General features: G+C 38.9%; 1 protein-coding gene across 3 annotated transcripts in view; it reads left to right on the top strand.

The window, feature by feature from the left end:
- Nucleotides 1-15,551, top strand: part of PLCB1 (phospholipase C beta 1) — a 695,993-nt gene that overhangs the window by 463,473 nt on the left and 216,969 nt on the right. For all 3 annotated transcript variants that reach the window (XM_023251450.2, XM_023251452.2, XM_023251451.2), the window contains exons 5-6: nt 12,826-12,905; nt 14,718-14,771. In XM_023251450.2, coding sequence (XP_023107218.1) covers nt 12,826-12,905; nt 14,718-14,771 — 134 coding nt within the window. The remainder of the gene's footprint in view (nt 1-12,825; nt 12,906-14,717; nt 14,772-15,551) is intronic.

Below are 15,551 nucleotides of genomic sequence, written 5' to 3' on the forward strand. Positions count from 1 at the left end.
AATGAGATTGTTCCCTTTTGATCTGTATTTCCCTGATGATGACTGATGTTGAGTGTCTTTTCATGTGTCTGTTTGCCATCTGGATGTCATCTTTGGAAAAGTGTCTCTGTCTTCTGCCCATTTCTTAACTGGATTATTTGTTTTTTGGGTGCTGAGTTTGATAAGTTCTTTTTAGATTTTGGATACTAACCCTTTATCCCATATGTTGTTTGCAAATATTTTCTCCCATTCCATAGGCTACCTTTTAGTTTTATTGATTGTTTCCTTTGCTGTGCAGAAGCTTTTTATCTTGATGAGGTCCGAGTAGTTCATTTTGCTTTTGTTTCACTTGCCTCTGGCGATGTGTCTAGTAAGAAGTTGCTGTGGCCGAGGTCAAAGAGGTTTCTGCCTGTGTTCTCCTCTAGCATTTTGATGATTTCTTGTCTCACATTTAGTCCTTTGATCCATTTTGAATTTATTTTTGTGTATGGTGTAAGAAAGTGGTGCAGTTTCGTTCTTCTGCATGTTGCCGTCTCATTTTCTCAGCACCATTTGCTAAAGAGACTTGTCTTTTGAAAGCCATGTAGTTCATGGTGATGGGAATATAACAAGAAAGATAATCAGAGTCTAATACGTGACCCTGCAGAAAATTATATTTGCATTTTTGTAATCATGTAAATTTTTATTTTATCGCTTTTAGACTTTTAGAATCAATTTATATGCAAATAACTGAAGTCAATTATGAACAGTAAGCAAGATAAAAACATTTCCACTTTGATCATTTTACAAGCAAATTTAAGCTAACAGAAGTTGAAGGTAAAAGTATTAGCAGGTAAATGTTCTCTTCTTAGAAGCCACGTGATGCTGTCTTTAAGTGGTGGATTAAGAAATGGTTTAATCATGTTGCTAAGGTTGTAGAAGTGACCAGGAGAAAGGATAGTGGTAACAGAATTCTATCAGGAGGAAGGAAGAAGAGAGACAGGACAACAGATCAGAGTTGGATATTGATAGTTAAATTCTAAAATCAGTCAATCAAGAGAAAGCAGGACAAATATATCATTTGGAAATATGGAATTAACTCCCAGAAATTTAAGAATAGAAATGAAAATAGCTGTCAAGAAGCAAAACTAGGGTAAGAGTATCACAAGCAATCATTGCTTTTTGTTATAGCCCCTCTGGACACTTTTATTTTTAAAACCAATGTATGTGCTTATTTGATAAATATTTTTTTTTATTTTTTTAATGTTTATTTTTGAGAGAGAGAGAGACAGAGCATGAGCAGGGGAGAGGCAGAGAGAGGGAGGTGCAGAGTCTGAAGCAGGCTCAGGCTGTGCTCGCTTCGGCAGCACATATACTGAAGCAGGCTCAGGCTCTGAGCTGTCAGCACAGAGCCCGAGGCAGGGCTCGAACTTACAAACCATGAGATCATAACCTGAGCCAAAGTCGGACGTTTAACCAACTGAGCCACCCAGGTGCCCAAATAAATAATAAATTTTTAGATTAGTACCATTTACTAGGCATGTGTTGGGGCTGTCACTGGTCTAAACATTTAATATACATTATGTCCCTTAATTGTCACAAGAGCCTATGAAATAAGACCTATGATTTCCTCCTTTTTATAAGGCAAATGGATATTAGACAGGTAAAAAAAAAATTGTCCAAGATGATTCTATCAGGCAGGGGTTACATTTGACCTTGAATAATAGAAAAGCAAACCAAATGGTAGCTTAGATAAATTAAGGATTTTTCATTTATTACCATCTTGTTTGGTTTGGGTTTTTTTGGGTTTTTTTTATTTTTTTCTGCTCATGCAGCAGGAAGACTAAAGGTAGGTTTTCTGGACCCTGTGATTCCCATGGCCATTTCCTCATAGACAAGACGCCTCTGTGGCTCCAGCCATTGCATGTGTGTTCCCAACAGCAAAGAGAAACAAGCCTCTACAGCAGAAACCATATTTTCCCAGACTTCTGCTAACATGTGGTTTCCTGTGTCACATTGCCACCCTTGCCGCTGGAGTTACAGATTTTTCAGTTATTATATATTGCTGGCCTAAATAATGTCAGGTTTCAGTGAGGAGAGAAGGAGAAAATAGATATTAGGTGGTACTGAGCAGTGGGTCCCACAGCTAGAGAGTAGCAGAGTGGGGTCTGAAATCCAATAAAATTTATATTTAAATAAACTAGCAGAAGCATCAATAATAAGAGAGTCAGTAAGAATGATTACATAAACTAATAACAGTATTTTAATGTTAAATTAGTAGACAAACACAAGTTGTATTCAAGATTCATTCTTCCAAAACAGTAAGAAAATGACCAAAGATCAGGCAACTGGAACCACAGGCGCTCAGAGCCCGGAGCCTGCTTTGGGTTCTGTGTCTCCCTCTCTCTCTGCCCCTCCCCAGCTCACACTCTGTCTCTGTCTCTCTCAAGAAAAACAAAAAAATTAAAGATGGGGAGGTGTAATTACAGTATTTGAAACAAATTGATTTCCCAATGAGAAAATTATACTTTAGCAAAATTCCATAGGTTGTTATAACTTAACGAGGAAGTACCTGTGTGTAGCTTACTAATCAAATTTCAAGGAATGCAGTTTTAATTTTGTGAGATTTCACTTAATGGAGAAAGCAACACTACTTTACTCCCAAGAAATTATGATTGTTCCTTTTATTCCGCTTGATATACATCTTACCAAAAAAATCAGCTGGATTGTCTTTTTCTTTAAAAATTTTTTTCACTTGATCTCCTCAAATGGAATTATTTTTTAACAAATAAACAATGGTATCAATTATAATTACAGACCCTGCTTACACACACTTGCTGTCTGTAGTACCCAGCACTCCAGCAGGTTCAAACCAAAGTAACGATTAGCGTCAATACTGCTAGGCTTACAAGAAATAATAGCAAGTGTTTTCGTCATAGTGCCATGAGGCTTTTGGAAAGAACCATTTCCAGAATGTGGTGGGTAGACGTGAAAGCCATGGAAAGGAAGCTTTAGGGGTTTCATATCAGGGCACTCAGTCAACATTTTCTTTATTGTACAAAAGAGCAATGACTCAGTAAACTAGCTGGAGGGGGAGGAGAATGTCCCTTAGCTGAGGCTCAACATACACCTGAGATTCACAATGGTATAGCTGAAAAACCTATCATTGGGAGAACGTCGCCAAACCAAGTATCTTTCTCTTTTCTTTCACACTGTGCCCCAGATGCTGTTCTTTTGAGAGGCTTTATTCTTTTTCCCTTAGAAGAACTCTCTTAACATTCATTTTAACTTGATTTCACCACATTAAGCTTTTACCATTGGGCGGGGGAATGTCAAACAGGTGTTGGAAGAAGACTAGGGACATACTATGCCTGTTACCTCTCAAAATGCGCATACTTGCATATTTACATCTTGAGCATTGCACTTTCAATCGTGTGAACTCTTCCTTAGGTCATCAGGGTACCCATGTACTACAGCAGTGTTTCACTTATCTGAAGAAAGATACTTGGGAAACAATTCTTCGGAATAGAGCCCAAAGCGTAAAGCAAAACTAAAGCATGTCTATGAAGCCTATGTAGATGCCCTAAGCCCTGACACTAAAGCTTCTCTACTTTACTAACTGGGGAGCCTCCTGAGCTCAATGTTGCACACAGTACTCTGAGTTCTTACAACCTATTGTAGCATCGTTCAAGTTACATTAAGAAATATATGAAGTAATTACCCAAATGCTGTAGCCAGGAATAGTGATTGAATACTCATAACAAAGAAAAAGACATAAAAATTAATTTTAAAAGGCATTAATTATAAAGCATGGATGTCATTCTCTTTCCTTGACACATTTCATTCATTCATGAAGTCAACCCAAGTCAAAAGTGTGGATTTATTGCCTATTTTATAAAAAGAATGGGACACAGGGGCACCTGGGTGGCTCAGTCTGTTGAGCGTCTGACTTGGGCTCAGGTCATGATCTTGCAGCTTGTAGGTTCGAGCCCTGCTTCAGGCTCTGTGCTGACAGCTCAGAGCCTGGAGCCTGCTTCGGATTCTGTGACTCCCTCTCTCTCTGCCCCTAACCCACCGGCATTCTGTCTCTGTCTCTCGCAAAAATAAATAAACATTTAAAAAAAAAGAATGGGATGCAGAACTATGAGATCCAAGGTATAAACGACACATATCCTTTTCTTCCACCTGCTTTTCCACAGTACTCCGATGAATGGATATATATATTGTTCTTATTCTCTTCCATTCTCTGCTCACCGCTTCTCCCCCAGTTCCAACGATTTGGCCTCATGGATACTACTAGGTTCTTACCTGACTAGACTGTTCTAGAGGTAGACCAATCAGAGACATTTGTCAGGATTTTTCATACTGACAGTGAGGTCGTCAGACTATCTCTGGTGGTGGGAGGTACCATGTGCCACAACTTTTGATGCAGTTGGTGCCCATGGGAACAAAAATAATATCAGTAGAAAAAATAATGCCACCAGGAGTAGAGAGCAATGGAAAAGCAATAAAGACGATCTCCTTGGCTTTTAGGCCCCAGGTTCCTGATGTCTTATATTATATGTATCTTTTTTTTGCTGCAGTTTGCACAATTTTTTCCTTCAATTGCAGGAAATCCCCAGTGTCCTTGATAAATTCTCTTATTTCCTAGGCTAGCTTGACTTGTGCTTTTGTCAATTGCAGCATTAAGTTGTTTGAATCACATAGTCTTTTGAAAGTAATTATGCATCTTTCCTTGATATTACATCATTTGAGTAATATAATTTTCTAGCGTCCCAATAGTGATAATACTGGATCCTAATATGCTCCCTGTCTTTTGTCTTCTTTTGATAGCTATATTTTATTTGACAACCATTTCTCGCTGAGGATGAGATGAACACTTTGACTATAAGATATAAGACTGTCACTGCCACCTAAAAAAAGAGAAACTGTACCAGAAATTTTACCAAAATTCTAAATGTTCGATATACTATCATTTAATGCAGTGACTTCTCCAATAGTCCTTTTTGCTTTTATTTTTTTTAATTTTTTTTAACGTTTATTTATTTTTGAGGCAGAGAGAGACAGAGCATGAACGGGGGAGGGGCACAGAGAGAGGGAGACACAGAATCGGAAGCAGGCTCCAGGCTCTGAGCCATCAGCCCAGAGCCCGACGCGGGGCTCAAAATCATGGACCACGAGATTGTGACCTGAGCTGAAGTCGGACGCTTAACCAACTGAGCCACCCAGGCGCCCCCCTTTTTGCTATTAATGAAAGCCTTTGTAACCCATAGACCATCTTTTGCCGTGAAAAGATTCTTTACTGTACCATTAAGACAAATGCTCAGTGATATGAATTCTGATGCATGCCAGTAAGTGAGAGAAATGTGCTCAGCCAGGCAATGCAATTCTGAATGAGCTGCACAATGTCCCTTCTTACTTAAATCCCAAACCGTTACCTGCCTCTGAACAGAGGTAATGGGAATGATACTGTTATCAGTGATGGCAGTAGGGGGGTTGCCAAAAAATGAAAACTAGGTGGACAGCTATTTAAAATTGTTAGGACCTTCATATATATCACAAATAAAATATATCTTATGTAAAGTATTATTTATTCCAGAAACCTTTTAAAACTTGATTAAATACAATAGATGGAGAGATTGAGGCATCCGAATGAGGCCCTTTGGAAGTACTTGCTTTTAGATTATTATCATTTGTCAGTCCTTTTACTTTATTAGGGTAACCATTGACTCATAACTTTATGTGTATTCAGCATTCCTTTTAGAATATTTTTCTTTCCCAAAGAACTCGCTGCATGAAGACATGTTTCAGAGGGCGGAGGTTACAGTCTGCCTTTTCTGTGTGACTCCAGCTGCTTGGTATCAGGTCACAGCCATGGCCTGGGTGGATGCCTTGCATGCCATGATGCCCTGAGTGCCATTTACAACATGCAGTCACTGTGTGGCACTTTGTTTCTCTCAATAGGACTGATAGTGACCACCGGCCTGTGCTTGAGCTCAAACCACAAACAAATCTCTCCCCTTTTTAAAGACAATGAGCACAAATACTCTAAAAGAAAGATGGGTTAAGAATGTTAACAGGGGGGCACTTGGGTGGCTCAGTCGGTTGTATCCAACTTTTGATTTCAGCTCAGGTCAGGATCTCATGGTTCATGAGATTGAACCCCACATCAGGCTTTGCACTACAGCGCTGAGCTTCCTTGGGATTCTCTCTCTCAAAATAAATAAATAAACTTTAAAAACAAGAATGTTAACAGGAAATTTGCAGAAACGAAAAAGTAGAACAGCCCCAACACATATAAAATGATTCTCCACTATCCTGGTAAATCAGGGGTGTTTATTAAGACCATGCAAGATCCCACATTGCATCTATCAGATTTGTGAACATTTTCTGAAAGCCTAATAATAGCAGGTGTTTTTGAGCATTTGGTAAAATGCAAGCTCCCCTACACTGCCAATGGGAACATCATGTCCTTATCATTTTGGTGAGCAAGTATCAGCATCTGGTACTGATGAAGATCCATGGATTCTAGGAATTCATAATATTGAATATATTCAATATTCTATAATGATAGAGAATCTCCCAGATGTGGCTTAAAGCAATAAGAAATAGGTTTGTACAAACAAGACTTTCTGAAGGAAAAAACTATAGATGTTCATCAATAAAAAAATGGATTAATAAATTATACATTCCTATAGTGGAATAGTATCGTAGGTAAAATTAGTAACTAGATCCACATGCAGAAGCAAGGATACATTTAAAGATATAATATTGGTTGCAAGTAGTCCCTGGCCAAAGATGCATAAAGTATGATATGATTTATGTAATATTTTAAATATACAAGGGTCCATACCAGGGACCAGCAAACTTTTTTCTGTATAGGGCCAGATAGTAAATAATTTGTTCTTTTCAAACTCTCTTACAACTACTGAATTCTGCTGTTGTAGCCTGAAAACAGCCATTGACAATAAGTAAATGCACAAGCATGGCTGTATTCCAATAAAACTTTATTTACAAAAACAGGTGACAGGCTGGCTTTAGCCCTCAGTCCTCAGTTTGCTGAATCCTAATTTATCCCCCATGAAAATAGATGTGGTATTGACATCCAGATATCAATATAGAATCTGGTCCTGGAGAAAGGGAGAAGAATGAAAATAGAGAGAAGCACAGCGTGGAATTAATCTGTACTGCAAAATCTTAAGGATATATTTTTCAAAAAGTACTGAAGTAAATATGGCACAGTGTTAACATGTGTTACATTTTGATCTGTGTTACTTAAACTATTCTCTGTATTTTTATGTGTAAGAAAAATACATAATACTGAAAAAAAGATTAGAACAAATACATTAAAGTTTTAAAGATAACATAACTCCGAACCTTGGGAGGAGAAACATCTGCAAGAATTCTATTTCTTCCAGAACCCTCTGTCTTTGCCTGTATATCCCTTGCAGCAAAAGTTAGGCCAAGAAGTTAAGAGTGTGAATGCCAAAGGGAGAAATTTCTCTCTGTTCTCAGAACTAGTCATTATGGTTGAACTGCTTCATGAATGGCATTTGCATCTAGGGCAAGGGTCGAGCATTTGTGATTGGATCTCTCCTTACATTGGTTAAAGCAAGTGTGAGTAGAATTTGTGACCCACTTCTATCAAAATTCCAAGACTTTAGACCTGTACTCTGTGACTGGGCTCACCCCTGTCTCCATCTTATCATTTCTCCTCTAATTTCATCATTATAGCATGTCGATAAGGCGTTTAGTTCATAAACTCCATAGGTTGCTTCATCATCATAGTACAGCAGTAAGGTATACAGATTCCAGGGCCAAATGTCCTGGGTTCAAATCTCAGGGGTGCCTATAATGAGCTGTGTGACCTTATGCCAATTATTGATCACCTTAGCTTTCTCATTTATACAAATGGGGTGGTAGTAACAGAATGTATCTCCTACAGTGCTTGTGAGGATTCAGTGAGCTAATTTTTTGCCAAATGCCTAGACTAGCCCCTGGTAAATGCTGAGTCACTGTTTTATATGGAATACATTTAAGTGGATTTACTTGTCTTTTTCATCTTGTTTAACTGTATCAGGCACCTTAAAATTTTCTAGAACAAAATGACAGAGAGCACAATATCTGAGAGTACAGGGTTTGGAGCCCAAGAAACTAGTGATCTAATCCCAAACTGTGACTTTTATTAGCCCTGAGAATGTAATTCACAAGTGCTTTGTAACTTTGAATCCTCCTCTGTAAAATGAGGCTAGTAACAGTACCTACCTCCTAGAGAATTGTTGTGAGAACTAATGACAGTATTATTGCAAGGGACCTAGGTCAGTGCATAGTAAACACTCAAACAGTACTTTTGAGAGTAATGGACAATTGTGAAACAATTGTTGGCAGCATTAAGCAAACACCTAAATCCTGTGCCAAGAATGGCAGAACTGAAATGCCTTTAGAAATGCAAGTGCCTTAACTTTGTGACCCGGTAGGGAAACTTTGTATCCATAATGGTGTCAAGACTGGCGCTTACAGTCAGTGCACCAGAACCTCTGGCAGGGGTGGGGTGTGGAGGGGGGGATGGTGAGGGAATTTCAGAAACAGTCTTGCATATGTTAAGACACAAACAGGTGCATTTAAACTCCAGATGAAATTCCATGGAAGTTGACCTTCAGATCAACTAGTTCAGATCTCTATCTAGTTCAGGTCTCTGTTGTCCCCTTCATGGGAAAAGATTGATCATAGGACAGAAAACATCATTTAAGAAGCTTCAGGGTCGAAACAGCAGAAGTTGGGCCAAGCTTAGTGGCAATCATCAGAACCTTGTCTATTAAAGTGGAAAAACAAACCCTCCAGATTAAAATTAGAAGCTGTCCTTCCAGTGCCAAACTCACCAGCGCCCAGTGTTGAATTTATGAGAACACTGCCAGGGTGGGATCAGTCTATCCTGCAGCAAAGCATATGCCATATCTCAGGAAGAGCCAAGGCTGCTTTCAGCGACTTTGGCCATGTCTTTTTAGGCAGGCTGTTCTTAGTGCAGCTGTGAGATCTCTTTGGTTATTCTAAAACAAATAACCAAAATAATTTCTTTATTTGCTTGGGGAGCAAGTAGACAAAGATTAGAATAATGTTTCCTAAACCAGGTCCTGGCACACATTACTACTCAAAATACTCTTCCTGGCCTAGCAGTATGCTCAAACAAACATCAGTATGCCTAAAAAATACAAGGGTTTCTCGAAAAATATGTGGATTCTGAGTCTGAAGATCTGGTGTGGAGCTTAAAGTCCTTCATTTCTACCAAACTTTCCCTCAGTGCTGCAAGTCTACTCTAGAACCTTGCTACCCATAGCATGGATCAGTATAGACTTCATTTGGGATGTGCATTCTCTGTCTCCTACCCAGACTTCCTGAATTAGCATCTGCATTTCAGCAAGACCCTCAGAGATTTCTATGTACATGCAAGTTTCAGAAGCACTGAACATATGGGAATCAATTCCCTCAAGGCATTGGTTGCACATCCTCTACACAATGTAGCTACTTCTGGTACCCAAAAGGTCTGAAATATGTTATCCTGCCATAGCCAACTCTAGCAGTGCTCTGCCCATATCCTTTCCAATCCTTTTCCATCTTCACACACAATACCTTGATGGCTTTCACTTCCAGCAGCCAGCACCCTTGCCTCTGTTGGCTGTTCCTTCTGAATGCTGGAATCCCTTTGTGTACTATCAAGAAAAGCAGAAGTACCTGGGGATTTCCATCACCTCCAGCAGCCCTTAACCAAGAGTAACAGGCACAGGGACTGCCACATTCCAGCTCTATGCTCTTCATCAAAACTCAACTTTGATGTGTGGTCTACATCAGGATGGAGAAGGCCAAAGTTCCCATGTGCCTGAGTTTGTTTGGTGTCACACCCTTCTACCTTCTTACCTTCTCAGTCCTGCTCAGTCCACTATAAATTTGCCATGGAACTCTTTATAATAAACCCATTCCTCATCAGTCCTTGGCTCAGGGTCTGCTTCCGGGGAATCCAAAGTAAGATACGTGCTGTTTTAGCTCAGGATGATAGAGACAGAAACCAGTACCCAGGCAAGAGTTGGGCTATCTCTAAAGTTCCCTTGATCACTGCTTTAGTCCCTGAATCTTTGGTTTAGCCTGGGTCAGATTTTTTGAATATCTCAAAGAGCTGCAGGAAGCCAATGAATTCTAGAAATTCCACACGTAGAAATTTAGATGTTCACGTTCTGACAATGTGATGAGAATAAATTGTGCTTTACTTTCTGAATTAGCTAACCGTGGCTGTGTAGTGAGGGTGGTGATGATGCTATCCTTTGGCTGGCTTTATAAAAGACCCATTATAAAAAGCTAAGCATCTAGAAGATGGGCACTGACCAAAGGCTACAGCCACAGCCACAGCCACCCACTACCTGTGGCTAGTGAATACTTGGAAGGTTGTCAATGTAAATTGAGATGGGCTATCAGTGTAAAACCAATACCTCACTTCAAAGACTAAGTACACAAAAAGAGTACAAGGGGCACCTGGGAAGCTCAGTCAGTTAAGCATCTGACTCTTGATTTCAGCTCAGGTCATGATCTCAATGTCATAAGATCAAACCCCATGTCAGGGTCCACACTGAGCTTGGAGCCTGCTTGGGATTCTCCTTCTCCCTCTCTCTCTGCCCCTCCATTGCTCACACTTTCTCTGTCTCCCTCAAAATAAAGAAATAAACACTTTTTTAAAAAAATAATATAAAATAGCTACATTTTATGTTGATTACATGATTAATATTTTTGAAATATTAGTTAAAATAAAATATACTACTAAAATTAGCTTGAGGTGCCTGGGTGGCTCAGTCAATTAAGCATTCAACTTTGGCTCAGATCATGATCTCACGGTCATGGGTTCAAGCCCCACACTGGGCTTTGTGCTGACAGCTCAGAGCCTGGAGCCTGCTTTGGATTTTGTGTCTCCCTCTCTGTCTGCTCCTTCCCTGTTCCCACTCTGTCTCTCTCTCTCAAAAATAAATAAACATTAAAAATATTTATTTAAAATTAGCTTCACCTGTTTGTTTCTAAATTTATTAATGTGGCGAATAGAAAAATTTTAATTACATACATAGCTGATGTTGTATTTCTATCGGGCTGGCTATAATAGAGATCTTATCTTTCAACCTAGAAGGTCAGACCCAGTTAAGTTTCCCCAACTCTTCATAATGCCTTCACTGTACCTATTTCTGGTATGGAATTGGCCCCCTAGTAAACATATGATATGGTACATTGACCTCAATTACAGATACTTTCACTGATGCGTAAAGTTGCCATGGAGGTAGAAATGTCTAAAGTCTGACCTTTAGCTCAGAAAATATTATACAAGAAGCATATTGTAAAAACCAGGGCCAGTAGGTAATTACTCTTAGTTTGAAATGATCAAATTTGAGGAAATTTATTTTAAAGCTATTAAAGAGTTATTCCAGTGCTTATTTGCTTATACATGAAGTTTCGTGGTCAGCTATTTTCCTTCCCTCACAGTTACTCTGGGTCACATCTTCCAAGTCTTCCACCAATAGTGTATAGAGTTCAAGGCCTCCAAATTTATCTCCTAAACTGGGATAGCTTCCTAGCTGAGTTCCTTCTTTTTGGTTTCTCAGCCTCAAATCCATTCTCCACATGGCCAAGAAAGAGATAATCCCCCTAACGCACAATCCAGCCTCGGCTCTCCTCCTCTCTCACCCTAAAAAAGGCCTTCAGTGCTATGGAATTTCTTGCTAGATTCTCTCTGGATACCTCAACAGACGTTAAATGCTCTCCATACTCTACCCCAACTTTCCTTTTTTTCACTGCAACTACCCTTATTTTTTGCAATTCCTATGAGACTACTCACCATTCTCTCTAAGTCTTACCTCTGATTCTTCTCCCAGACAGTTTTCTTTACTTAGAATTCCTTCTTCCTTCTTCCTTCTTCACCACTCTATACCCCAAGTCCTATCTAAAACGTTACTGTATTACATGATGGTATATTATCAATACCTTAAGTCAGAAGGCAAAATACGGAAGACCAACAAAACAAAGTAGAAATAAACTAGATGGAAAAGCTGTTGAACTAAAAAAACACGGTTTCTTAGCTCTCATGTCCTCTTCTCTTAAAGAATTGGGGGGGGGGGTAGAGTGGAGGCACAATGTTAATTCTGTGTTCAAAATTATCACCCAGAATGGAACTTCAACTTTTTTTGTAGATTTACTCTTTTCTGTTTTCTTGGAAGCCAAGTGAGAACACTGGTGAGCAGTGTGAGGTAGGGATTGGATTAGGGGAGTAGTGAGAGGCTGCTAGAATTGCTGGGGAGACAGAGTATGGTATACAGTATGACTTTGTGACTGCAACTGATTTTAAGAACTTGTAGAACTATAACTAACATTTTAAAGTTCCCTGGTATAGCTGCTTTGGCTTGAGTAGCAAAGTAGGAAGATTACATTTGCAGGTGCGTTGAAAATATATTTGACTCTATCTTAAACTCTTCGGTAACTCTTTCTCTCTTTACAATGCGAGGAAACTAGTAAAAAGTACTTGGTTACTGAAAGGCAACATACCAGTTTTCTATCAGTAAGGATTTTTAAAAGCAGACAAAATTTTGTTTATGTGATAAGAACATTTCCTTCAAAAGGAGCAGTTACTCAGGGCTTTAAATTTAATTATGTCATTTTTATAAAAAAGAAAGAAAGAGAGAGAGAAGACAAGTAAAGGAAAGAAAAGAAAAGAAAAAAGAAAAGGAAAAAGTCCCTAAGGCATACAGATTGAACTAATTTGTCTTCCTGGTAGCCTAGCTAAAAACATGTGTCTAGAGGCTGTACAGTATGCAAGCTAATGCAAGTGTGATTTACATCTTTCAGGAATGGACAAATGAGGTTTTCAGTTTGGCAACAAACCTGCTGGCCCAAAATATGTCCAGAGACGCATTTCTGGAAAAAGCGTAAGTAGCCCTAATTTTATTGCTAAGGGTGTTGCTTCTTCTGAGTCAGTTTCCTTTCTCCTTTGTGAGTTTTTTGTTTATGCTGCACTGGCTTCTTACATTGATAAACATAAACTTCCCTTTGGGATTTGTTAGAGAACTGATACCTCCAGTGTTTAGAATTGGTAAACTTCCAAGAAAGATTGCTCTTTCCTCCAAGCTGCACATCCGTGTTAGGCTGAGCTCTCCTGAATGTCAATGCCTTTGACACACAATAAGGAGACACGTCCAAATCCTGGCAGCTGTGCTCAGAACCAAAAATTATTAATTTCAGAGGGTCCTCTGCTTCTACATACATATGCCTGTGTCATATCAATTATTTATCTGAAGAAGGAAAAGAACAACATACAGTACTCATTTCTCTAGAGTCTTAGATCTCTGATAGATTCTATAATAACTTCCCTGCCTACTTAAGTCATAAACTGATGTCCTGATTCCTGCCCACAGATCCCAGAAAGTGTTAGTAAGAAAGGAGAAAGAGAAAAGATGCAGAGGAAGGCACAGAATGAAAAGGAGGAGGAAAGACAAACAAAACAAGATTACTCAATCACCCTGGAATTACACAGTCTTTCTAAAAATAATTTGACCAAGGAAAATAATGATTTTTGCCAGATGAGCAGCAAGGAAAATTTGCTGTGTTCACTTTGGAGGCTATGGATGTCCAGGGGGTTGGAAAGCCTTGAAATCAAAACCACAAGCAGAAACATTACTAGGTGGTCCTCTGTTTACTTATTAACTTTCTCTTTTCCCTGTTCTTCTGTAAGACATACCCACCATTCCAGACCTAAGACTCCAGCCTACATTTCTTTCTTACTCTTCTATGAATTGCTTTTACTGTTAATACTGCACAGGTCATTACTTAAATGCTTTTTCATCTGATCATCTCCTCTCTAGTTTGTCACCTTGATGACCTTTCTAATGCCTCTCCCTACCCGCTGCCTTTCTTCTCTCTTTTTACTGTCTTTGAGTTTATCGCCCTTCATCTATGAGAACTTTCTAGAACATCTAATGTGCCAGGTAGAGTTAGTGGAAGAGGACACAGATAAAGAAGACATTGTATCTGAAACATAGCATGTTATAGCTAGTAAAACATCTAATTGGCTAATCATTGTCTATTTCGGATATCCCTTTCAAACAAGTGTATCCCTATGAATAGCTGCTATGGGCATTCTAGAACATGCCTTTTGATGAACATGTTATAACCATTTCTGTTGCATATATATCTAGATATGGGATTGATGGGTCATAGCATGTGCAGTTTCCTAAAGTGGTAATCCCAATCCACACACCCATGAGCAGCATTCAAAATTTCTGTTGCTCTCTCTCTATCCATATGTCCATAAGCAGTTGAAGAGATAAATACAGTAGTTGTATTGACACAATGGAATACTTTGCAACAATGAGAGTAAATGATCTACAACTATAAGCGAAAAATAAGGATGGATCTGAAAAATATGAGAAACCAGACACAAAAGAATGTTATTCCATTTATATAAAGTGCAAAACAGGCTAAAATGAAATCTATGTTGTTTAAAGTCACAATAATGGTTCCATTTTGGGGACTGGGCTCTGGAAAAGGGCACTAGAGGAGCTTCTGGGATGTTGCTAAGGTGATCATGTTCTAGTTCTTGATCTGGGTACTGATTGCAGAGACCTAAACAGTTTGTAAGATTCAATAAATTGTACATAGGCATCAGCCCTTTTCTATGTATTTTATTCCTTAATAGAAAGCATTTTAAAGATTAAACACTTGTTTTTCTGCTTCTCCAACAGCTATACGAAGCTTAAGCTGCAAGTCACTCCAGAAGGGCGCATTCCTCTCAAAAAGTAAGCTTCGGGAGCCCTTCCCAGTGTTCATGCGCTTTTATCAAAGATTTGACTACATGCCATGGCTCTGTTTCATTTATCCACTGGCCCAATGGGAGCGTGAAAATGCATGGTAACCTTGTTCTCCCTCATGCTCCATGTTCATGTCAATGCAGCTAGTTTCCTCATAGGGATTTTCCTGTGGCATCATTTTCAAGAAACAACAAAGCAGGAAGTAGGTAGAAAGGGTGGGAAACCTTACTGCTAAACCCAAAAGGCCATCTGAGATTCAGATCTATTCTAGGAATAGAAATTGGGCAACTTCAATGCCTCTTTCTACCAAGATGACGCTAGCCTTGAAGGAGGAGCTGCAAACTCAAATGTCAACAGAAACCAGGCAGGGAACTTACATGATGATGCAGGCCAGGAGTGGGAAGAACTAGAGTAAAACTTATCTAGAGGAGACAATGACAGCTCACCTCTACCATATTCCTTGTGGGACCAGTGGGCTCTGGATGCTAGATTTTGTCATGTTTCAATAGAACCCATAAATTCAAATTATTGAATAAAATCCAGTTTTAATGCAGTACTTAAATATTATTTTGTTAATAAATTGACCTCTCTTTTTTTGAAGTATAGCTGATGCACATAAATTTTATTTTTTAAAACCAAATTACTGACCAAAGGAAATATGTCCTTAGTCTTTAACCTTTGACTTACTGGTAGGCTCTTATTCATAACAATGTTAAATTATTATTATTATGATTAAGAGTAATTCATTATCTACTAATAATATTAATA

Source organism: Felis catus, chromosome A3 (genome assembly GCF_018350175.1).
Source record: "Felis catus isolate Fca126 chromosome A3, F.catus_Fca126_mat1.0, whole genome shotgun sequence".
In the NCBI taxonomy this organism is placed as follows: Eukaryota; Metazoa; Chordata; class Mammalia; order Carnivora; family Felidae; genus Felis; species Felis catus.